Here is a 23,900-nt window from a genome sequence, read left to right as displayed (position 1 = left end):
TTCTTCTATATGTATTACAATCATCATCATTGTATCCCTATGTGGAGCCACATTTACCTATATGGTTTGAGAGTTCTCTGTCAAATCAATAGCAAAATACCACCCACAGCAGTGCCCAAAGTTGAGAGAAAACACACACAACTGATCTTCTTACACGCATCTCCACTGTTTGTATCCTCACCACAAACCTTCGTCTGCAGTTTCAACCACAAGCAGCCACAAGAGCCCTTTCCCATCTGGGAGCAAACATTATCTTCAGTGACAACATAATCAATAAAACGATACCGACTTGAAAGACTACAGGGGAGCAAAAGGTACAAAACCAAAACTCAACACCTGAGTTAACAGGAAGGTTTGGGGTGCCTGACTTTACCACAGTCCTCTTTTAATGTAATCTTTGCACAGATAAGATGTTGAAGTAGAACAGCATCACCCATTCGGTCAATGCACAGGTTTGAGGTGCCATTTAAAATGCTGACTTGTGAATTGAGTTATCCATAGGAGATTTATAAAGTAAAACACAGAGTCGAATTTTGTTAAATTATTCTGATACTGAACACTTCAATGGAAATATCTCTGTGGAAAAAGTGTAACAATGAGTTTATCTCCTATTGTCCAAAGAGAAAAAGAGTAATGACTCACATGTAATAGTAACCCTTACAAGAACATTCCACAAAAGACCAAAGCACAAATGCACATTTCACCTTCTAAAGTAAGGAACCTATTTATTTTTTTTTTGTGCTGAAAACATTTTAGAAGTAAAAGCAACGTGAATGTGCCTTAACTTTTAATGACATACAACGCTGAACGTCCTTGTTTACTCAGTTTTTGCTTTTTCCACCCATGTTCTGCAAACAAGTAATCTGATGCCCGTGGATACATACATTGCTGTCAAGCATCTACAAAAATGAAGGCTTTCCATTGGGCAATAGAGTATCTCCATCTGAGAGCAGATCAAGTAGCGTGATTAAAATGCTGAATGATATCTAAGCCCTAAAATATGTGATAATGATACAAATATGCTACTGTTCTTTCGGGCACAGAAGTTTATAACGGTAATCTAATTACCGTGCAAGGCTGACTGATTTTCTCAAACCAAGAAATTCTTCAGAGAAGTTTCCTGAGCAGGAAGACAGCTCAGTATCAACACGGCAAATTGTGTTAGAGCAACCCACCATGCGGAAGCCCATAGCTACTGTTCAGTTTTCCAATCTGCTTTCAATGAAATGTATTTGTACACTAATCTTAAAGTCAATTTGGCAGTGTCTGATTACAGCAGAGAGCGAGATACACACGATAAGAAAACTGTTTACTTAAATTGATACGTATGATTTTTCATACAGTGATTAGATAATCAGTTCCAGAATGCATTGAGATTTCAGCTATATTTAACAGGAATACTGACAAAAAAAATTCATCTTTCACTTTTCTTTGAAAACGTATTTTTCTGGCTTCTCTTAGTGCTTTAAATTAACTCCATTTCTAAAGAGTAAAGTACTTTGGTAAATGCCAATGGTTTTTCTGCAGATCTACTAAGGAATCACCATAGCTTGGGCATCGTAGTTTTACGTCTTATTAGAAATACAGCTTATCTGAAGCTGGGGAAAACAATCCCAACTACACACTGTTTATCTTGACTACTCATCACTCTCAGCACCACAGAGAATCAGAAGAGTGATAACTAATGACCAAAAAAAAAGAGAGCAATGTCTAATTTCAGCATTTAACAGTGAGCCAAAGAATGGGAAAAGGGCTGAATCACAACAGTGCCACCTACAGTAAGGAACGTGATAAGGAAAAGAAATCAATGTTCCATTTGAAAATTAATTAAATTAGAACTTAATAGAAAAGATCTAACGACATTATAATGATCACTTACACTCTTCAAAATGAGTCACAACCTAAAATGCTTTTATCTTGTTAAATCTGAACCAACATGCCACCAGGTTTCCTATTCACTAGCCTCCATTAAGCACAAAGGCACAAAAGCACAAACACACTTCTAAGGGCCTAACCCCTTATTCACTGTCTGCATTTATTTTTGTACAGAACAATAAGAATCACATAGCAGAAGGCAGAAAAAAATGCTGACATCTTACCTTGCACTCTACTACGCTCTGATCCGATTCACACGTAACGTAGATCTCATCAACTGCCCGTCTCAGGTTGTCAAAAAGGAACGCCCAGTACCGAGCTCGCAGGTCAACTTTCCGAGGCTGCCGTGCTTTTGTTGGGCTTTTGTCAAAGGTTTTTTCTCCCGCTGCTAACTTGCAGTCTAGGGAAGTGTTCTAAGAAAAAGGACAAAGGAAAACAAAGAAGCTCAGTAAGGGGCTGTGCTCCTGTGCAATACGTTTTTACCCCAATGCATTTAAATATCTGTAAGCAAGGAGTTTCTCACTGAAGACTACAGAGTTCCACTGACTGCAGTTTAAGATGTGCCTTCTCGCCTTAAGCAACTGCAACCAACACACAGAATCAATTTCTGACCCTTTAACAATTGTAACTCAACATTTACCTTGCACAGTGCACAATATTCTGCCTCTTATACACTCCATTTTCTGACTATGTATCCCATAGTACTCACTCTGACAAGTATGAGCACCCAAAGATGAAAATAAGATTTTACTAGTAATCATACCACTAGTGTTCCAACACAGTCGGACTCTTATTATCAGGACATTACATACAACTATGTTTCTGAACTCTCATACTGATCTATGAGCATTAAGGTCAGTGAAATGCTGCTGTGATGCTGATGGAGCTAGATCCCAGATCCATTTATTATGGCTGCACTTCAGAGAAGATGCAAGTGCTGGATGAGTTACAAAAGAATCTCTCCTACCTGAGAAGACCATTTGCAGTATGATTTCCACTCACCCTTTGGTTAACACTGCAAGCTCAGTTCAACCCAGCACAAGTTCTGAGCCACTGAATCAAGCTGATGCCAAGTCTGAAATCATTCTTGTGCTGCTCTAGCTTGGAATGAACAGCTTTCACTGCAACAAATCCGCTGTCTGATTCTCAGAGCTAATATGCACACTAATTGCTTTAGAGCTACTTTGCTGCACAGATACAGAGGACTGCCAACACGCTAAATGTTATGAAAACAGAGGAAAATGTCCAACTGCCTGCATGAATGCTGGCACACAGAGGAACCACAAATACCTTCTTGGAGGTACATTATGTATTGTCAACTTTGTGTGTGTTCAGGCTCAGGTCATGTTGACAGACATAAACTGTCACCTACCTATAGATACACTATCCTGTCTGAGAGCCGAGGAATCTCTCCTCTTCTTCAAGTTAATCAGATTTCTGTGACTACCCTGAAAACCACCAGTGTTGTTCTGAGTATATGGGGAAATCAGTGTGATTAACCAAAGTGATGTTAAAGCAATTTGTCCACCAAAACAGATTCAGTTATATGCCTTGGAGTTGTGCAAAATATGAGGCATATACGTACAGTCAGGATGCTGAGAGGAAGATGAGGATAGGACCACACAAGTGAGTTTTCATCAGTCTGTTTCCTTGAGATTAGTGTCCCACTTACAAACAGAGAAAACTTAAACCTAAACTGCAGTAGAAAAATCCCCAACAGTTGAATGTCCGAGTGCCAAGATCCACAGGCATTCAGCAGTCCATCTCAAACCTTCACAAGTGTGTGGAAAGAACCTGATGTGACAATCATGGGGACAGCTTTACTGCACTGAATAACGTGTTCAGTTTGCCCTGAGAGATGTTGGATGCCCTGTCCCTGAAGACATGCAAAGCCAAGCTGGATCAGCCTCTGAGCACTCACATTTATCCCTGTCCATTGTAGGGCAGCTGGACTAGACGGCTTTTAAATGTCCTTTCCAACTAGAATCATTGAATTGTTTGACGATTCACTAGGAATGCTCTTTTTCTGCAATGCAATCTCAGCACAGCAGTCCCACACAGAGTAGTCACCAAATAACAATAAAGCATTCTTCTGAAAACACAGTATTTACATAATTCCAAATGACAAGAACAAACAGAACTCCAACTATGGAGCACATAACTCCCATCCAAAAGGTTCTGTGAAGCTAAATCAGCTTACAGGGCACCCCAACTACTTCTATAAAATCCTTCCCAGAACAAACAAACTAGAGCACGCTGTTTGTAACACCAGGATAAGAGTGGAGAACACCAGGATAAGAGTGGAGAACACCAGGATAAGAGTGGAGAACACCAGGATAAGAGTGGAGAACACCAGGATAAGAGTGGNGATAAGAGTGGAGAACACCAGGATAAGAGTGGAGAACACCAGGATAAGAGTGGAGAACACCAGGATAAGAGTGGAGAACACCAGGATAAGAGTGGCTGAGCTACACTGTGAAATTAACATCCTTATGTTTTAAAGTTGTAAGCACATTCCTATAGGAGCAGAGCATCTTTTTCAGAGGGAAAAAAAAAAAACCCCAACATATTCCATGTGCTACACTGTCAAAATCTGACAGGCTGTCCGTAATTGTTAGATGGCTGAAGACATGCTTGCAGCCAAGGCCATTAATCAACGCAAAGTAACGGTTAAAAATATTAAACAATAATAAATACTGCAGTATTACTATATTAAAGTAAAATAATTCTATCACTCACATAGGAAAAACGTGACTAAGTGCAGTATCTCCTAAATACTTGTCAGGAAGACTTGTTTTCTGCTTCTAACTCTGCAATATTACTCATCTGGACTGATTTTATTTTTTTTTCAAAATAGGATATACTGAAATTTTAACCCAAAATTTCTCAGCCCTTACCAATAAGGTCCTTAAAATGGAAATTTGGCAAAGGTAGCCTCTGCGTAAGCAGCAAGCTTATAGGAGGAATCTTCTATATGACTTTATTGCTGAGCTGCACTGACCTTAAGAACACCTTAATGCCAAAGAGTCACGAGTTCAGAGATTAATAACACAAAGAGAAGCAGAGGGATACAGTCTAAATTGTGGCATTCTTAAACTCCATTTTGAAGCCTGTATCCTTTACAAATACAGCACAGGAACACTTTTATACAAATACTCTTCAGCAAATCATGCATCAATAGTATCACAAGACATTTTTATGTTGTAAATTTTAAGACAAAAAAGGAGTAGATACCTGTTTTGCAGCCTTGTGTTTCCCTTGAGACACCGTCTTTGCTTTTCCAGCAGCTTGCCATTTGGATTTCCCTGCAGGAGAAGCATTTTAATAAAACCATAATGCTTCTGATGAGATTCAGCATTTTAAATATCACACACCCAAGCTTGCAATGTACCACTATGAGCACAATTAATGAGTTAAAAGGCTCATAAAATTTTACATTCCCATATTTGACAGTTCAGTATAAGAATGATGCCAGAAGACACAAAGTGAAATTACAAAGAGAGTAAAAAACTGCAGGTGTCCTTCAGCATGGAAAAAGTACCTGCAGATGGGCAGTGCCTCTGAACATCAAACAGTTACAGCTGAGATGTCAAATATGACACTACTTTTCTATGTCAACTTTAAAACACCTTCAATAACTGTTCCATAATATCAAGTATCACTATAGAATTAAAACAAGGAATACGTTTTTCAGAACTCTCGGATGTAACCAATTCTGACTATGGCAAGAGTACTGCCTAGCACAGATCTATACCTAAGTAAAAGTTTCAGCATTTATCTTGATGAAGCCATGCAAATAAACGTATTAATTGCATACAGCTCCCTCACAGACCAGGGAGGTGGCTCTTGAATTTCAGAACTGCTCAGTTCAGTCTTCAGCAGTACTTAAGCCAAATTCCCTAACACAGCCCAGCTGTTCTACATTGTTCTGGTTATGTAAAGCAGCTGTAAGCCCACCTTAATCAAGCAGTTGTACAGCTGGTTTGCATCACTGCCTGTTGGAGGGAACAAGACCTTTAATTTTAAGGCAAATTTAAAAGTATTTGCTAGATAATTCATTTTTTAAATGTTATATTAGCCAAAACAACAGGTACAAATTAATATATTGCAATCAATTTAGCAGCATTCCAGAGAAAAGCTGATTCAGCTACCAGATGTATTAAAACTTCCTATCTACCAAAAAGCCTTAACCATGCATCAGTTCTATGTCACAATCATGGCAACAGCAATATTTCAGTCACCAAGACCTCTTACCTGAGATCTTTTACATTCTGAAGAAAGAAGATTTCAAGTGCAGTAGTACACAGAACTTGCCCAGGGAAAAGAGATACAAATCAGTATGGGCACGTTAGAATGGAAAAAGGGCAGGTGATGGGTGAAAAAGGTTGTTATCTCTAGATTCTACAAAACACAGATACCAATTCACACCTCAGAACTGGGAGCTTCCTGAGCAAGTCACCTGCAAGGATAAGAGCAGCTTCCAGGTGCTTCTACACGAGGCAGACACCAAAGAGAAGAAAACTCACAAGCACTGTGTGTTGCAGAGAAGTAAATACTGGATGATGACCATTTTTTGGTCAACATCTTCAGTATATGGGCCAAAACATTTTGCCTTTCATCAGCAGACATTTTCAAGCTTTTCCCATTTTCTTCCTGATTTCCTCCTGCCCTTTCTCTGTCCTCCCATATTGAAGAGCAGTGACACACGAGCACTGCTCCATGGTGATGCATGTGTAGCATCATGACACTGGCACTATGGATGGGGCACAGCAATGGCACACAAAGGGCACTACCTGCTGGAACTCACTTGAGTTTTAGGGAAAGAACAGCGACAAGACAACCATCCCTTTAGCTATTAAGTTGTCAATATGAAATACAGAAAGCAGCAAAGTTTTGAAGCATTCAGGGAGCCAGTCATATTTTATGCTTGAAGTCCATTTCCTCTGTGTCTGGTAATTAGATATGAAACATGCTGGGTTGGAGATTTGTGAAGACTTCCTGTCTCAAAATGCTGAAGCATTCATATCTCCAAGAAAAAAAAAAAAAGCTACTGATAAACTATTTTCAGAGGCTTTGCTTTATACTAACAGTCTGGGAAACTATCAACCAACATCCCTCACAGCTCTCTGCTCAGGTAGTTCTACTGATGAAAGAAATGCCACTACCAATGTTATACCTGCAGTCACTTCTCTTCCCACTGAGGCAGGTACCAACCCTTGGTTAAGTACCCTGGGCTGTTTATCACCAGATCTTCACCTGAAACAATAACATTCAATTTCATTTGTTTTCACCTCTCTGAAGGAATCTGAGGAGGTTCTTTGCTGTCCCTCCCCCCACCCCAGCTCTTACAGACACCATGAGAAATGGGCTTTGTCACCTCTCCCGTGTCCCTACAGAAGTTTATCCCTGTTGCAGAACCATCACTACACAGCCTACTTTACTAGCTCCAGCGCCGCATTTGCCAGTCTTAAGCAACACTTCTGCACAGATGGGGTTACCTGTAGTAACCCTGAAGTTCATAGCAAGAAAGGCAAAGGTGTTCGCTCAGAAGCACCAGACTGAACTGCCAAGCAGGTGAGTGAAATACAAGCTTTAATTTACAAGCCTTCAAGAATAGCTTTCCTTTTGTACCACACTGTGCCAGCTACACTCAGGTCTGTGCTGTTCAAGCTTACCCACAGTGTTTTCAGTCATGATTCTTATACCTCCTCACTTGCCACAGACAGCCAAGTTCCATTTCCTTCAGACATACTACAAAACCCATTTACTCACCAAGCTCTTGCTAAAGGAACAGATTACTCTGCAGACTCACTCTATGCCAGCAACCTTCCAACCAATAACTGTGTTTCCCGATATTGAAACTCTCAATCTATTGCCTGCATTTTATGTGCCAAGTACCCAAATGACTTTAAGCAAACAAGAAACACAAAGGGAATGGTAACAAACAAGACTTTCCAATTTCTGACACACCTCAAAGTTATAAAGGAGCTTAATCCTGGTCACCAGTCAATGCCTCTTCTAAATTGTTGCCACTGTGTTTTACTCCAGGTAGATTTTCTTGTCCCCGTTCTGTACTCACAAGGAAGATTTCAGATCTGACATAACAAGGGCACATAACACACCAAAACCTGTATCAGAACTGCTACCTATCATTCCAGAAGCTTCTCTCCCTTTTACAGTAGTATTTCTTATTGACTGAAAACATGTATTCCCTTAAGGAATTAGAAGGTTTGGACAACAGTTCACATCATGAATCTTTCTTAGCGCTTCTGCATAAAATACATGGGTCTTCCAAGGGAAAAGATAAATGTTAAGGAAAAAATAAGAAAAGACACACAAACTGAAAAAAACGAGGCCAACATTTTCAATGTAACAACTCTGTACCACTAATACTTGTGAATATCCATATGCTCACTGTTTCTTCAGCAAAACATTCTCACAATGAGTAACAGCTCCCAATATAAAGCGTTAAATCACACACTACTGCTGCCAGTGCAAAACCTCTCAATGTTATGAGCAGGAAAAAAGAGCACAAAGACAGAACACTGCTTTGTACAAATGGGATGCAGGATTGGCTCGGGCAACCCGAACCTTTGGCCTGATTTACACAGCCCCTGAACAAGTACAAACTGTCCTAATTCATAATGCTGCTGTATTGTTCCTTGGGGACGAAATACATATTGAAAGATCAGCAAAGAATGAATCACAGCTCACTGACATACAAACCCTCTATGCCAAGAGGAGGGTCAAGTGATAAAGAATCTGACTCTGCCAGACCCCCACCAGCCAGATGTTCCTTTCCACAGGGCAGTTTTCCACTGGGCAAATAGAAAGAACAACTCTTCACTGGCAAAAAGAGTTATAATTACATTGGTGCTACTAGGCCCCAAAGAAGGAAATGACCACAGCCACCTGGGTTTCAGCATCGCATGTAACTACTTAAAGGCAACAATCTAACAAAAGACAACGATTCATTTCTATGGACATTTTTCATGCTTTGGAAGAAAACTCAATGGCAGCTCTAATTCACTCACTCTCCAGGCAAATATCACACTCAAAGCTTTTAAAAGACATTACAAACAAGGCAGCACTAAGAAGGAACAGACTTGAAATAAAACTTGAACCTGCTCGCCAGCAACTCAAATACAATCCATACTCCTTTTCCATACACCCTTTAATTCCCCAAAAAGTCAATTCTCAATCTTTTCTGCTTAGACATCAGGTACTATCAGTGCAATAATATCAGCTGATCTACCAACATACTCAAGAACACTGTACAGTTGTAACTATAGAAAGGTAAAGTAGATGGATAGCCAGAGGTTATATAGGAAAGACTCACCAATGTTAAGGCTCACTGTAGAAACTCCACACAGGAGCAATCTCCAGAAAAAGATACTACCTTAGTGGTGGTCAGCCCTTAAATGGGATCTAGGAGAGGTGGAGTCAAGCTCCACCCCTTCCAAAGCGCAGTTGAATTAGCTTCACCTGTGTTCCCCCAGCTGACCCATCACTTGCCTCAAATGGTTAATCAGAGGTTCGGGCTGCGATTAACAGTTTCCCATACAAACTTATAGGCAACTGCAAGACTAGTGAATAGATAAATGCACCTTCTAGAGAGGGATATAAACGAAGCTGCCGAAAGAATGCAAAACCAGCCCTCTTAAAAATGCATGTAGTCATGATAATAAGCAGACTAGCTGCTATGTGTTATCGCAGTCTGTTCTACTGTGGGTGTTCTACTTTGTATCTTAAACTATTACCTTTTTCTTCTCACATGCTTTCTATTTTGGCTAAAACAAAAACACAGTACCTGGCTGCTGTTTCGTTTTTCCTTCTTACACGTACCCATCAAAGATTCACAGTGTATCTTTTACTGACCACTCAGACCTTAAAAATGTCACTACACAAAACTCCTGCTTTGGAAAGGCAATCTAACAAATTAAGGCAGCTGGGACGATGCTGTTGTTTACTTTGGAGTCAGAACCTGAATCCAAAGCTTGTGAACGTTTAGTTATTCAGTATAAGCTTTCTATCATTCCACTTGGCATCGTTAACAGAAGAACAGGCACGTGTTCTGAACAGAATGAGTTTTCCTTGATGAAACCTACACATGCACCATAGGTTTTCATGCACCTCATTCTCTCCTGTGACCTCAGGCATTTTGGTTTTAAAATGAAAGAAAATTCACGGATACATCTTAGTGCATAATGCAACGCAAGAAGACAGTTCAAGCTTTGCTTCAGCTTACTTTAGAAAGAGGTGATCTTCTATCATAGCCATAAGAAACACCATCTCCACTGGCAAAGTTACAGAACAGCTGGGGCTGGAATGAGCCTCTGGAGATGCAGTCCAACCTTCGTGCTCAAAGCAGTCAATGACAGAAGGCTGCCCAGGACTACACCCAGTGAGATTCGGAGCATCTCCACAGCTTCACTGGGGAACTCATCCCAGCGTTCAACCAACCTCACATTCGAATAAACCAAAAACTTTTAAACACTCCTGCCCAAATCTTAAAAGCAGCAGCACCTCCACAAGGAAAAATGAGCTACAAAAGCACCACAAGACGAGGTCCTCACAAAGACAGCAGTCTGACATCTGGAACAGCTTGAGCTGTATGAAAGCTGAATGTCAATTCCTGGCTTCTGAAGTCCACAAGAGGGTATTACAACAGTAAGAAAACAGGTCCAAGGATTCACATTAAGAAAGAGGATACATAGGGACAGCTTTATGATTATTTGCAGATGTTTAATATAGACTGAAGTGATACCACAAGAAACTGCCAAACATGCTTGTTTTAGAGTACATGGAAGTACTTTGTGGGGTGGCACTAAGACACCCCTTCCAATCCTAAACCCCAGGTTATGTAAGACTGGTTTTAACAACCTTCTCAAAGCTCAATACCTTAAGGTTATTATATTACACTGCTATCCCAGTGATATCGACAAGACACGATGAACTTACATGCCCCCTTTCAGAAAAAATAATAAATTTCTTTTTATCTGTCACTGCAAATGTTTTATACAGTGACTGGCCAACAGATTTCAAAATGATACTATGATACTATGGACACTAAACATGATCTTTTCTATAACCAGAGAAATCCCATGGCAGAAACATGATTCCTTGTGAGCAGCTCCAGTGAACAAAGGGCCAGGTGCAAAACACATTGAGGGAAGACAGTGAAATACATACCATCATCTTCCTTGTTTTCCAGCGGAACACTCCATGCAATCAGGTTCCTTGCTGTACGTCCCTCTTCTGCAACTATCTTCCTCACTTTGTCATGGCTATTGGAGCGCTGGAAAGAAGCCTGAAAACAAGAAATGCAGGACTGGAAAATACGTATATATATGTGTACATACATATAGATATAGTTTTGGCATGTTAATTTTATCCAACATGTGGTTAAACCCAAGTGGGTTCACAGACAATATGTTTTTACCAGCTATTCAGAACACATATGTATATTCACTACCACTTATCTACATGGCAGGCAAAGCGATTGGCCAGTATGACACAGGAGTTTCTATCCAGTCCTCAGAACAGGTATGCCTACACCACACTTATTTTAACCTTAATTTAATTGATAGCCTGTCCAGCTGGAGCATCACATCAGACTTTAAAACGTTCTATATTCTTTGAGTTAATTAGAACTAAAAGCTGTGTGAGACCAAAATACACAAGCTGGGTAACTGCGAAGAACTTGAAGAACGGTCACCTCCACTGGTACAGATGTTTTTCATGAGAGTGGTATAGGGTGGTGACTATGCTAAAAAACAATGAGAATTTCCTCTATTAAAATAGCATTATTGTGTTCTTTGTATATGCTGTACTTTCCATGGAAACAAATAGGAGGCATTACTTTCAGCTTCATACACTTAAAAAGCAAACATTTCTGTTTCACTGAGAAGACACGGAGCTAGAAAGCACATCCTGGCAATTACAGCCAGCTGTTCTTACTAGAAAGCTGCAGCTGTTCACAAACAACATGAGAAGCACCGAGGATGAACTTTTTTCACCTAGAAAATACATTTCTTTGCAGTGACAAAAGATAACATCAGCAGATCTTAGAAACCAAACGTATTAAGAAATAGATGTATCAGCTGACAGACACCAACTGGATGAAGTCGCTCCTCTTCTAAACTGCCTGAAGTTATTCCATAGAAAGTAATGTGAAATAAAGCCACGTTACACACAGTAATGCAAAGTCTATATACAATGGTGGTGCAAAACCACTTTAACACTGATAAACATAACCTCAAGTAAGTTACATAGATGTAAACGTTCCTTTACGCACCGATAAGCTGATTTTCTGTAGTCAGAAGACACATTTTTCCTCTTTTCACCCTCACCATCAAGCCTGCAACCTTTGTGTTGTGCTACCAGCACATATTCAGAATGAAAATACAGTGCACACGAGTACAGCAGAGGAGTGGCTAGAATTCCTCAGGAAATGCGGTCGAAACAAAATGCTGTGATTACTTGAGTGCTTGTATCATAACAGCAAACTGAAGTTTTCCTCATTTGGGTGCCCTCAAGTGCTTGTTTCAAAGCCACAGTGTGCCACCTAGTGCTCCACTGACCACCTGAGACCATACCAAGCAATACACTGAGAGCAAACAACCAAAACCATAGCAGAACTATGGAAGAGAGCTGTCTAAAAACAAAACCAAAACACCCAATATAGATTGATACAGAGAAACCAACAGGGTCCATACTAAACTGGTTTTAGTCTACTCTCATTCAATATAATTGCTGATTCTCTTTGGAAACTTTTAGTAATTGCCCACTGATGTTGAATAAAGTTTATCTGGGATTTTTCTTCCCTTGTTGCTTAACAATATAACTTCCATCCTGCACCTAAGAGTTAAAGACTCACAAATCTCACATAATTGTTCTAAAATCAACTTAAACTACTGCATAAACCAGTGATGCGAAATACTAATGGAACCTTCACAACTGAGTTAAGTGGCTTTGATTTATCTGAACTGCCTCTGAAAAGTGGCTGCATTTTGCATTCATGTATCCTCAAACCGTAGCAACCTCACCTAAAAGCAGATCTTATCTATCACGACTTGCTGCCAAAAAGGAACAATTAAACAAATATTTGCTTTTTTAATGTTTCATTTTCAACAGGCCTAATCCAACCCACAAAGCACCCAAAAGCAGAGCCAGCTCCTCCCAACACACACCCCGAACTTCTCGTGTTGCACCCAGGACCCTCTGTAATAGCATGGCTGTTCTTTACCCTTATTTCTGCAGACCAAAACAATCCAGCACTAAGATACACTGGGACAATTTCCAAACAAAAGTTGGGAACTCTGGAACTTGTAATTTTGTTTTAATTGAAACAGAATTTGGTCTGAACAGCATCATCCCCTTAAAAGCTCTACTGAAAATATAACACTGATGACTGCAATACTTCTTTTCTTTGTAGAGCAGTCCTTCAAGGCAGGTATCAAAACCCACCATTTCACAGCACAAAGGTTTCTGCATCTCTTCTGTTTCACAGTTTTCTGCCCCACTGCTCACATCACAGTCACTAACAAGCTCACATGGACGGGGCACGTGTGAGAGGTAGGACAGTATGCCATGTAAATCAGCAGGGAGTCCTAGTTTTGGAACACTGCAGGGTCTCCAGAGGACTCGGGTATATGTTTTAACAGGATTCACTCCTTTATTCCATTTACAGTGTATAATTCTCACTGGATGTGTAAAGAAGTAGCAAGGGGAAAGCAGAAACTATTTCAGCATTTTTAAGAATTCACATAATGGTGTTGATAAGTTAAACTGACTCAGTTTTAGAATCAGTAACTTCAGTGAAGGTATAAATGAAGTACAGCAGGAAAAACCTCTGTACAGAGTTACAGTTACCTACCATCACGTTATAGCCTTCTTCTGCATCAGCAGGCTCACTGACTGCATTTTTGGATGACCCCATTGAGCTTTCATACCTGCGTCAAAACAAACACAGTTAGTTCTAGCTCCCCAGCAATATTTATGTCAAGGACATCTGATGAACACGGTAATGTTTTCACAGGACACTTTTACTTGTAAAGTGCTTATGTGGCTCCACGTTAAAAGCAGCTCAAGAGGAAAATCAAAAGCTGACCCCCTATAGAATAAAAACAACCTAAAAGTGGAAGAGACCCTTAAAGGCCATCGGTGCATCCCAGCAATGCACAGGGACACTCACAGCACATCAGAGCCCCCCAGCCTGACCTTGGTGTCTGCACAGATGGGGTATCACCGCCTCTCTGGGCAGCCTGTGCCACTGCCTCACTGCCCTTAGTGTAAAACTTCCTTACATTCAATCTAGATCTCCCTTCTTGTAGTCTGAAACCACTTCCCCTTGTGCTACCACAACATAAGTGTCTGTACCCTTCCTTTTTACAGCCCCTTTAGACACTGCAGGCCGCTCTCAGCTCTCCCCACAGCCTTCTCCCCTCCGTGCTGCACAGCCCAGCTCTCAGCCTGTCCTCACAGGGAGCTGCTCCAACCGTGAGCGTACAGCGAGCAAAATTCACCCAAAGGAGCACATTTTGTCACGTATTAAAGTAATGACAGCACAAATCACACTGCTCTACAACTGGGGGAGGCACCGAGAGCAGCGTTTCTTGTGACAGCACTGGGCAGATTCATCATAGGCTAAAACGAATCAGAGATGCTGAAAATCACTGTTAGGTCATAAAAAATAAATGTCAGCTTCTTCAGAAGACAGCTACGATAAAACGCACGTTTTTCATCAAGTACCGGACTGGGGACCCGCAGCCAAAAGTGGAAAAGGCGGCTGGGTTAAACATTTACAGCTTCAGCCACATAGAAGTAAATTGAAGTGAGTGGTTCCAGGGCTGAACAGCCGCCTCACACCCAGCCGGGCGCGGCAGGAGCCCCACAGACACAGACTGACACCCGGCACGGGCTTCCCGGTTGCTACTGACAACGGATCTCCCGGCCCGGCCCCGCTCCGCAGCTCTCGGCCGCCGGGTAAGGCCGCGGGCCCCGCCGGGCGGCTGAGGAGCGACGGCTGAGGAGCGACGCCCGGGGCCCGGCACCGCGGGGCGTGAGGGTAGCGCCGTCCCGCCGCCATCTTGCCCCGCCGCGTCTCCCCGCGCAGCTCCATCTGCCGCCCCTCCCGCCGCCCGCTCACTCACACTCTCCGTCGCGCCGCTCCGTCCCGCCGCGGTGACGTCATCGCATCCCGCCGGCAGCTCCCTCTCGTCCGCCCGCCGCCGCGCCCGCCCCCCCCGCCGGCAGCCGGCACTGCGCATGCGCCGCCCGCACCGGTGAAGGCATTGCCCTCACCTTGCACTGCCGCCACCACGGCACCTGCCGGGCCGCCCGCCGCCAGGGGGCGCTGTGAGCGATGAGCGTAACGGCACGGCCGGCCGGGGGCACAGCGCGGACCGAGCGCTGCGGGACGGGCCGGGTGAGAGCGGGACAAACACGCGCTGCTCCCGGGGAGAAGCACCGAACCCAACGGCAGCGCCGGGCGGACCTCAGTTAATTAACTGATGGAGCGCCGCGGGCCGCCGGGCACGTTTCTCAGCTGTCCATAGAGCACACAGAATCACAGCGTGAGCCGGGTTGGAAGGGACCTCAAGGATCATGTAGTTCCAACCCCCTGCCCGGCAGGGCCACCGAACATACACCTGTACTAGATCAGGTTGCCCAGGGCGCCGTCCAACCTGGCCTTGAACACCTTGTGTGTTCTTCAACAATCCTGTGTGCCGCCTTGCAACACCGGGGCCCGGGGTTCGAATCCCCCCTGTGGCACAAGTGGTAGAAGTGCCGCTCTGCTACACGAGGCTCGAATCCCGGGGGTTGGACTCGATGATCTCTAAGGTCCCTTCCAACCCGCACGAGACTGAGACTATGATGATGATGATACCTCCATAGCAGCCGATGCCCGGCTCGCTGTGCAGCCCTATTTTGCACGTGTAGCTCCGTACCCCCGCACCCCGCTCCCACCCCGCCCTATCTCTCTCTCTGCTCTACCCTCCCATCCCATCAGCTCCTCCCCCCGCGGTTCAACGTTTGCTCCGGGCACGAGGCGGAGCACGCGGCCGTCCCGGCCCCAGCCGCGCGCAGGCGGCGTTGCGTGATCCCCGTTGCTGTCCCCGTTGCATCCCCCCCTTGCTGCCCCTTTCCCCGCCCCTGGGCGCGCTCCCCGCTCGGCGGCGCGATGCGGCGGCGGCCGCTGTTGGCGCTGGGCCTGGTCCCGGTCCTGCTCCTGGTCCTGGCGGCGCTGGGCGCGGCGGACGGGCAGCACCGCGCAGATTATGACCGGGAGGCGCTGCTCGGAGGGCAGGTGGGCGGCGGGGACGGGGGTCGGGTCGGGCCGGGCCGAGCGAGGCGGCGGTTTGATGCGGTTCGTCTCCCGCAGGAGGAGGCGGAGGAGTACGCGCGGCTCAGCCCGGAAGAGCAGCAGCGGCGGCTCCGGGCCATCGTGAGGAGGATCGACGCGGACGGCGACGGCCTGCTCAGCAAGGGTAACGGCATGGGGGGAAACGGGCGTGGTGTGCAGCCCGGGGCCTGGAGCTATGGCGTGAGATGAGGGCAGCAGCTCGTAGATGCCTTCCGAGAGGGGCTGGGGGCCGCTGGGCTCTGGCACGCACAGCGGGAAGGGCTCTGGTACCGTGAAGTGCCGTCAGTACACCGAGTAATACCAAGAAGCATAAGGAGATGGAGCTTTCCCAGCTGTTCTTCCTTAGTGTACTGCAGGACAGCCCTGCTTATCAGCACACCTCATTTGGGGGCAGATAGACGAGGTGCGAGGCCAGGAGCTGGACCTGATGATCCTTATGGGTCCCTTCCAATGCGGGCTATTCTATGATTCTGTGATGAGCAGCATTTCTGGATGCAGTGCTCAGGGCTTATATGGTAACACTTTGCAGCCATCCCCTGATGGGCACCTGAAAATGAGCTGCTTGAGACCAAGAAAATACCTTCTCCCAATCTTCACACAGCCAAGAACTTGAACGTACTTATGTGAAACTATCTGTATGCTAAGATGAACTTGTTTTAGCCACATTTCTATAACATCAGGTAGCTTCAAAGCATTCCCAAGATATGTAAGGTTTGATTGCAGCTCCTAGTAAAAGAAAAAGCCTTGTTAATATTTTTGGGTCAAGCTGACATGACTCCAGCAGCCACCAAAAGGGGCAGGATTGTGTTGTTCAGGCCCCGTGAGCCTGAAATCAGAGCACTTGCTCAGTTGAAAACAAAGAACCTTCCTGATAAGTTTTAGTGATGTAGTTTGCTGTGCGCTCACAATCATTTCTTGCTGCCGCTTCCCACATGTGTCAGATGGGTGCATCAAACTTTCTCTGGCATCATCAGTGTAATCCAATGTGATGTAACCATGTAGCTCTCCTCTATGGGTATCAGCAGGGAAATGGTCCTAGAAAAGAAGCTGAAAGCAGTAGCTGTGGTCTGATCTCTCACTCAGTTAACTCAAATAGTCCAGAGGAAGCAGGTTGGTTTGCTTTTTCCAGCCTCTTGCCTTGCATCTCAACTGTGAAGTGTATTCCAGACCAGACAGACTCGTGTTATCTTTGCAGGTTTTCTAATATAGGTTATTCTGGTTTTTTCTTCATTTTAATGCTTTTTCCCAGATGAGCTGAGCTCCTGGATACAGCAGTCATTCAAACACTACGTTACACAAGAAGCCAAGCAACACTTCCACGACTATGACAAAAATGGTGATGGATTGGTGTCTTGGAAGGAGTACAACTTACAAATGTATGATCGTGTAATTGATTTTGATGAGAACACTGTCCTGGAGGATCAAGAAGAAGAATCATTTCGACAGGTAAAATGTTTCAGCATCAGTTTGTGAAAGCTGCTGGCAAAAAGAAACAGTATTTGCTTATTGTGATGGAACAAGATGGGTAGAGAAACTGCGGCAGCTGGCACATGTTTGAACGCTTCCATTTATCTGAGATAGGGGAGTAATTACAGGAAAGTAGTGGAGTATTAAACCTGCTACCGACAGAACACAGAACAAAATCATGCCTCATGAATGTATTTTGCCAGCTGAGTGGAGTATCAGCCTACCTGCAGCGTATCACAGAGCGGAGTCTCCAGCAAATGGCTTAAAACATGATGGTAACCTTTAAGTTAGGTCTGTAGCCTAACCAGTGTCCTGCCCATAGCTCGGGACAGGAGCAGGTGTTGGAAATGAAGGAAGCTTTGTACTCCTTCACCCCTCACCGCACTCTTTGATCATTCATTTCTGAAGTGCCTACTCTGGGCTATCAGTACTGTATGCTCTGTTCTGCCTTCTGGAGATGGAGAGAAAGCAAGAGCAATATGGGCATTTTGATCAGTTAGAATGCAAGCCTGGTAGATAAAACTGGATGAATGAACAATAGAAGTTACTGATTAATCTCATATATGCAAATAAATACTTAAGAATGACCAGTCGAGAGAGACAGGGAGGGAAGATTCACCAAGAGTCTTCTGTAACAAAACTTGTTTGCTTTTAAGTTATGCTTTTGTAAGTACATGTGTATGTTCCCGCAGAAAGAATGAGTGAGTCTGTAGGCTGGGCTGGCCTGAGTTTTTGGTGGCTACTTTTAGTTGTTGTGAATATACTGTTGACAGAAATGAAGATGAAATAGACAGTAAGCAACAGTTTTTATACAGTGAAAACAAACTGCAATGCTTGGGAGGTCACTTAATCACATAGCTTTAAGATGAAACAAGATTTTGAATGGAACTTCCCATCAAAACATTGACCCCATGTTTGAAATGTCGCCATCGTACTACGCTGAGATAGAACTCCTGGTTACGTGCTTATGCTGTATTTTGTGGTGATTGCTGGCTTGGTTTTCCTGCTTGTGGCAAAAGTAAAATCACCTGCATTGCATCTGCATTGTACAGCAGCTGTCTTTGGCTGTACTTTGAAAATCAGTGATTCTGCTCCAGTTACAATGGAAAACTGGACAATTACTGATTTAGAAAGGACAAGACGTAAACATATAAATTGACCAGAAGGTGGCAGGCTTGTTTGTTGCTTCTCCAAAAAGCCTTGGAAACAGACTTTTTCCACCAATAGTTCAAGCTGATTCTGCAGCTTTTAAAGGTGCGAGCTGAACGTCACCTCCCAGGGAGACTCTTGAAGCTGGCTGTAGCTCAGTGCACCATACCAGGAAGCCCCACGCTCTTTGTTAGCCCAGAGTCTGGCTCAAAACAACAACCTCTTGACTTAACTCCATGCCCTCAGTACCCTGCACAGGGTTTAAACACTTAGGAAAAACAGGTAGTCGAGGTACATTTCCTAAAGCAAGCTTGTTAAGTGGTCATCTGGGGAGACATGAAGTCCCCAAGTTGAAATGGTGCCTTCCTACTGTCATTGTTAGTGATGGAGTGGAACGACTGGCCATTATATTCCTTTGAAATTCATGTTTGCAAGTCATTTTGTCTCTGTTTTTTGTCAGTATGCCCTTGTTTATATTTGTCCCTTCATCACATGATTTCTTTGATCATTAGTTGGCTCAAGGTCTTCTCATTATCTCCCTGTAATGTTTTGGGAGACTTGGCTGAGTGTATTTCAAATGTCTCAAATTGGAAAGAAAAAGATTTGTATAAGTTCTTAAAACAGAACCCCCTCAATTAGAAGTGCAGTTCTCACTGCTTTGGATACGCTCTTTTTAGTGAAATATAACATTGTAATACAAGTAGGTAATGGGAAGCAATTAATATTCTAATGAATTTACAGACAGATACTATAATGTTTTTCCTTTTCATTAAGCACTCTAACTAATTCTCTTTTCTAAGCTTCATTTAAAGGAGAAAAAGCGTTTTGAAAAAGCGAATAGGGATGAGGATCCTCATCTAAACGTGGATGAATTTATTGCTTTTGAACATCCTGAAGAAGTGGAGTATATGATGGTAAGATGTAGCAGGAAATCTTTATTGCACCGCGTGTTTGGAGGCAACGCCTTTTTGATGCCCTGGTACTACAGAAAGCTGCTTTTGAGCAGCTGTGCATATTGCTTTGTCAGACCAAGTGAAAAATCAGATGGACTCAGTGCTGGAGTTCAGCAGAGGTAGTTCAGCATTCCTCTTGGAAATCTGCTTTAAGAACCAGTACTGCACAGCTGTCCCAAAGGCTTGGAGTTAGTCTGACGTGGCTCTCTCTAAAACTGCCAGATTAGAAATAGATAGATTTCAGCTTGAAGAAGATTTGGGCTCAGTTCAGAGTTAAAAAGTAAAGTTAGAGGAGCTTAAAATGAACCTTTCTTGGCACAGAAAAGTGCAGGTGCCAGACATTCACACCTTGCTTAAAGGGAAACGGGTCACTTTTCTGGCCAAAAAATAAGAAAAAAGGATTCCAACTCAATGTACACATTGCATGTTTGATTTTCGTAGATCATAAAACCCTAAACTAAGAATGGGCCTGTTTTGTTGCACAGAACCAGTTATTTGTACTGGTCTATACAGAACAGAGAAGCAGATTCAAACTGACTGTCCCTATAGTTTAAAAGCTTTATTATATCTCTAAAATGATCGATTGCTTTTTCTCTTGGTTGCAAGACTGATCAATTGGTGTTTTGCTTTTTGTTTGTATGTACGCAAAAGGACTTTGTCACTGAGGAGGCTTTAGAAGAACATGATAAAGATGGTGATGGATTTGTGAGCCTGGAAGAATTCCTTGGTGATTACAGAAGAGACCCAAGTAAGGAAAAGGGGTGGGCTTGAACAAAAGCTTTTGGAATGGGATGAATTGTGTGCATCTTTGTTTCCAGCTGTTAGTACCTCCACCTACAGGCTCTGAGTAACATTACCCTGTCTTTCACAATAACTCAGTTTCTTGTACCGTACACAGGTGGGCATTATTTTAGTCTGTTTGGTGAGTATTTGACAGAAGTTTGTTTGCAGCCTGCCATTTCCTCGTAATATATATATAAATATACTGGGGCTGGTCTGTAAGGCTTGGCTTTGTTTAGTGAAATCACTTCCATGTTATGTTTCATGAAACTAAATTCACTTGCTTTGCCTAGTAGAAGATTGTAAGGAGAATAGTGGATTTAAACTTAACAAATGCTTCTTACTAGCTGCCAAAGAAGATCCAGAATGGATACTTGTTGAGAAGGATCGATTTGTGAATGACTACGACAAGGATAACGATGGGAAACTCAACCCACAGGAGCTGTTGTCCTGGATAGTGCCTAATAACCAGGGTATTGCACAGGAGGAGGTATGCATTGTGGCTGGTTTAATAATTACTGTTTGGAATTTATTTAGTGCTTTCTGAAGGTTTCACAAGATGATGGTACATCAAAGCCATGGATGAATTCAAATTTACACTACCTTAGGAGTTGAGAAAGAATGCTCAGTTGATCTTTCGTAGATTCTTTTAACCTGTTTTTCCAGCTTGGCAAAGAGCAGAGGTCCCTGAGCTGGATAAGGGAAATAGGGTTTAATCAGCAGTAGAATACCATGATAAGTTTGAGTGGATTCTCATTTTAATCTCCTGTTTTGCTTGTAGCAGGCAGTAGAAGCATGGAGCATTCCCAGACAGCCCATTGTAGTGAATAGACTTCGTAGTTACTGGCTGCAGTAGAGAGGGTAGCTGCCCTTCTGTTAGGAATGTGTCTTAATTTGTGCCAGTCCATTTCCTTTGCACAGAAGGATTTTGGTGTTCTGAATGGCAGAAACAACAACCAGGTTGTCCTGTACCTCCAAAATTACTCTTACAGCCAGGAGATGCTTTGTATTGAACTCATCTTTTGGGTTGGGACGTGTTTATTTGCTGATGTCCCACCTCTTTCTATTTTAGCTCTGCTGATTACAGAAACACCAACTTAGCACACAGCTCTGGCTGCTCACATACCTCACTTTGCAGGAAGCTACGCTATGAAATTGCACGAGTGCTATTTTTGTTAACGTGGATCTGTAAGCTTTCGTGCTGACTTGTTTCAGCATCTGACTCTTGAGGGGGACTGCAAGGAAGGCTGCGGTGTGTGAGGATCTCAGCTTTGCAAGAAGCCTTGTTTGTTTGTTTCTCTGATGTGCTGGGTTTTAATTCAGTTAATGTAAGAGCTAACAAAGTCACCTACCCCAAACAGAAGGTAGCATTGTCTTAAGCCATAAACTGCTGGTTACGAGTATTAGCATTTAGTTTTGGCGTTTCAAACTGGCTTGAGAAGTCAGTCACACGGATGGCATATCTCATCCATTGCTGAAGGTATTAAACCTCTCATAGTAGACACCAAGGACTTTCCAGCTAAATATTCACCATAGATTACAGTTACAGAGCTGTTCTTGCAAGTCATAGGTACAGCAGATCTAGATGAAAATCTCTGCCCTACTCTTTATTTTAAATATGTATGTACAGATGATGGAGAAGTGAGTCTCCATGGGATCAGGACATAAAAAAGAGCGAGCACAGCAGGCAGCCCCAGAGCTGAAAGCAGCAGAGCCCAGAGCTGAAACTGAGAGCTGAAAAAGAGGCATATCTTGTCAGACATGGGGCAGAAATATGACTAGGAGAGAACCGGCACACACCTGTGAAAGAGGATGCTCAGCAGATCCTAGCTGGGGTCCTGCACAGCCCAGCACTTCCTCCTGCAGCTGCCTCCCTGCACCCAGGAGCAGTGTGACAGCTGCTCTGAGCTGCTGGGCTCATGCTTACTGCAGACCTTGTGCTAATGGGGGAGCATCAGCAGCTGCTGCACTGCAAAGGGAAGAGAAAGCAAAGTGGTGAATCTTTGCTCTTTTAATACTGCCTTCTGTGGGTTGGACATCAATAGTTTGATTGAGAATTAATTGATGGTAAGGTTAGAGATTTCAGACTTTACCAATGAATAAAAAGAGCAAAGGGAGACACACTGAGGAAAGATGGGTTCTTTTCTGAACATTACATCATGTCCAACTTGTAAGAAACGAGAGGGCAGCAGCAAGGCTTTGACAAAGCCATTCCAAAATTGTACTTATGAATGCTCACATCCGTTAACTTGGTGCACGGTGTTTCGTTTCTCTTTAGGCTCTACACCTGATTGAAGAAATGGATCTGAATGATGATAAAAAGCTTTCTGAGGCAGAGATTCTTAAGAACCAGGATTTGTTTCTTAACAGCGAAGCCACAGATTATGGCAGGCAGCTTCACGATGAACGTTTCTACCACGAAGAACTTTAGGTTATTTATTTTGCAATCTGTTGTTCTTCCTTTCATTGGGAGCCTTTATTAAACACACTCACTTTTCAGCTTTGTTGCAAGTTTTATGCTGTAATTACAACAGAATAACGTTTGTGTAAATACTTTGCATTCAAAACCAACTTGCCCTCCTGCAGCCTCCCTTTGGCCTCTTCTTGCCTTCAAAATTCATCTTAAATACTCCACAGTTATGTAGCAGTGGGGAAGAAATGAGCTAAGGTGTAATACTGTATTGTGCAGGGCTCAAATAAGTGGGTAATCTAAGAGGTTGTGGAGGAATTCAAAACAAAATGAGGCTGCTATTTTTTCTAATCAGTTTAATTAGGGAGGAGAGCAGTGAAGACAGGGAAGATGTTTAGAGTGAACATTAACTGTGTTTTATTTAATACATTTGGAGAAACACTTATGTTAAATGCCTCAATTGTTTAAGAGGTTTCTACTTAATGTTAAACGGTTCCTATTATGTGTTTTACTGTATTACAAGAAGAAAAGTCTGCTATTTTTATGTCTACAGACAATAATTGTTTTTACGTACAATTCTACAACACTGGCACTAGGATGGTATTTTACATTGTCAAGACCTTCTTCATTTGTTGGATTAAAACCAGAGGAAAAAACTGCCACCTTTCTGTGTTTTGTGCATTTATTACATACTGTGGGTCACCTGCAGCAACTACTTGAAGCAAGGAATGAGCAACATGCAGGAGCGTATTGCTTTGGGAACGATGCCTGAATGCTGCTTGGAACATGAGGGCCACTGCACTGCACCACGTGAAGGTAGCACTGTGCATTCCTTGGCAGCCTGCATAGATTCTGTATGCTAAAGGAATACCATCAGATCCAGATGCCATGGAAAGAG

The 23,900-nt window shown here is 43.2% G+C and overlaps 2 protein-coding genes across 11 annotated transcripts in view; one reads left to right on the top strand and one right to left on the bottom strand.

Moving 5' to 3' along the window:
* Positions 1-15,785, bottom strand: part of SCAPER (S-phase cyclin A associated protein in the ER) — a 131,761-nt gene extending 115,976 nt beyond the window's left edge. For 3 of the 8 annotated variants that reach the window (XM_032446773.1, XM_015872634.2, XM_032446771.1), the window contains exons 1-5: positions 15,030-15,134; positions 13,754-13,829; positions 11,068-11,185; positions 5,110-5,180; positions 2,100-2,288 (exon numbers count right to left, since the gene is read on the bottom strand). In XM_032446773.1, the coding sequence (XP_032302664.1) occupies positions 2,100-2,288; positions 5,110-5,180; positions 11,068-11,185; positions 13,754-13,829; positions 15,030-15,070 (495 nt within the window). In that variant the 5' untranslated portion in view covers positions 15,071-15,134. Of the gene's footprint in view, positions 1-2,099; positions 2,289-5,109; positions 5,181-11,067; positions 11,186-13,753; positions 13,830-15,029; positions 15,135-15,180; positions 15,263-15,766 lie in introns of those variants that run through there. The other 5 variants (XM_032446774.1, XM_032446775.1, XM_032446776.1 and 2 more) reach the window with 3 other exon arrangements.
* RCN2 (reticulocalbin 2) lies at positions 15,227-23,664 on the top strand. Of its 3 annotated transcripts, none has more exons than XM_015872644.1 (7): positions 15,227-15,304; positions 16,262-16,367; positions 17,493-17,689; positions 19,660-19,773; positions 20,464-20,560; positions 20,940-21,082; positions 22,871-23,664. In XM_015872644.1, the coding sequence occupies exons 1-7, from the start codon at positions 15,242-15,244 to the stop codon at positions 23,021-23,023; spliced, it is 873 nt and encodes a 290-aa protein (XP_015728130.1). In that variant the 5' UTR covers positions 15,227-15,241; the 3' UTR covers positions 23,024-23,664. The 3 variants fall into 3 exon arrangements, with proteins under 3 accessions (XP_015728130.1, XP_015728129.1, XP_015728128.1); XM_015872643.2 differs by lacking the exon at positions 15,227-15,304 and adding an exon at positions 15,923-16,186 and having other exon boundaries at positions 19,672-19,773; XM_015872642.2 differs by lacking the exon at positions 15,227-15,304 and adding an exon at positions 15,924-16,186.
* The last annotated feature ends 236 nt before the right edge of the window (positions 23,665-23,900 follow it).

Source organism: Coturnix japonica, chromosome 10, assembly GCF_001577835.2.
Source record: "Coturnix japonica isolate 7356 chromosome 10, Coturnix japonica 2.1, whole genome shotgun sequence".
Classification (NCBI taxonomy): domain Eukaryota; kingdom Metazoa; phylum Chordata; class Aves; order Galliformes; family Phasianidae; genus Coturnix; species Coturnix japonica.
This window is presented reverse-complemented; position numbering and strand designations above follow the sequence as displayed.

Coding starts and splice junctions, on each gene's coding strand:
- RCN2 (XM_015872642.2), top strand. CDS start 16,061: ATGCGGCGGCGGCCGCTGTTGGCGCTGGGCCTGGTCCCGGTCCTGCTC. Junction 16,368..17,492: donor CGACGGCCTGCTCAGCAAGG/GTAACGGCATGG, acceptor GCTTTTTCCCAG/ATGAGCTGAGCTCCTGGATA. Junction 17,690..19,659: donor AAGAAGAATCATTTCGACAG/GTAAAATGTTTC, acceptor CTCTTTTCTAAG/CTTCATTTAAAGGAGAAAAA.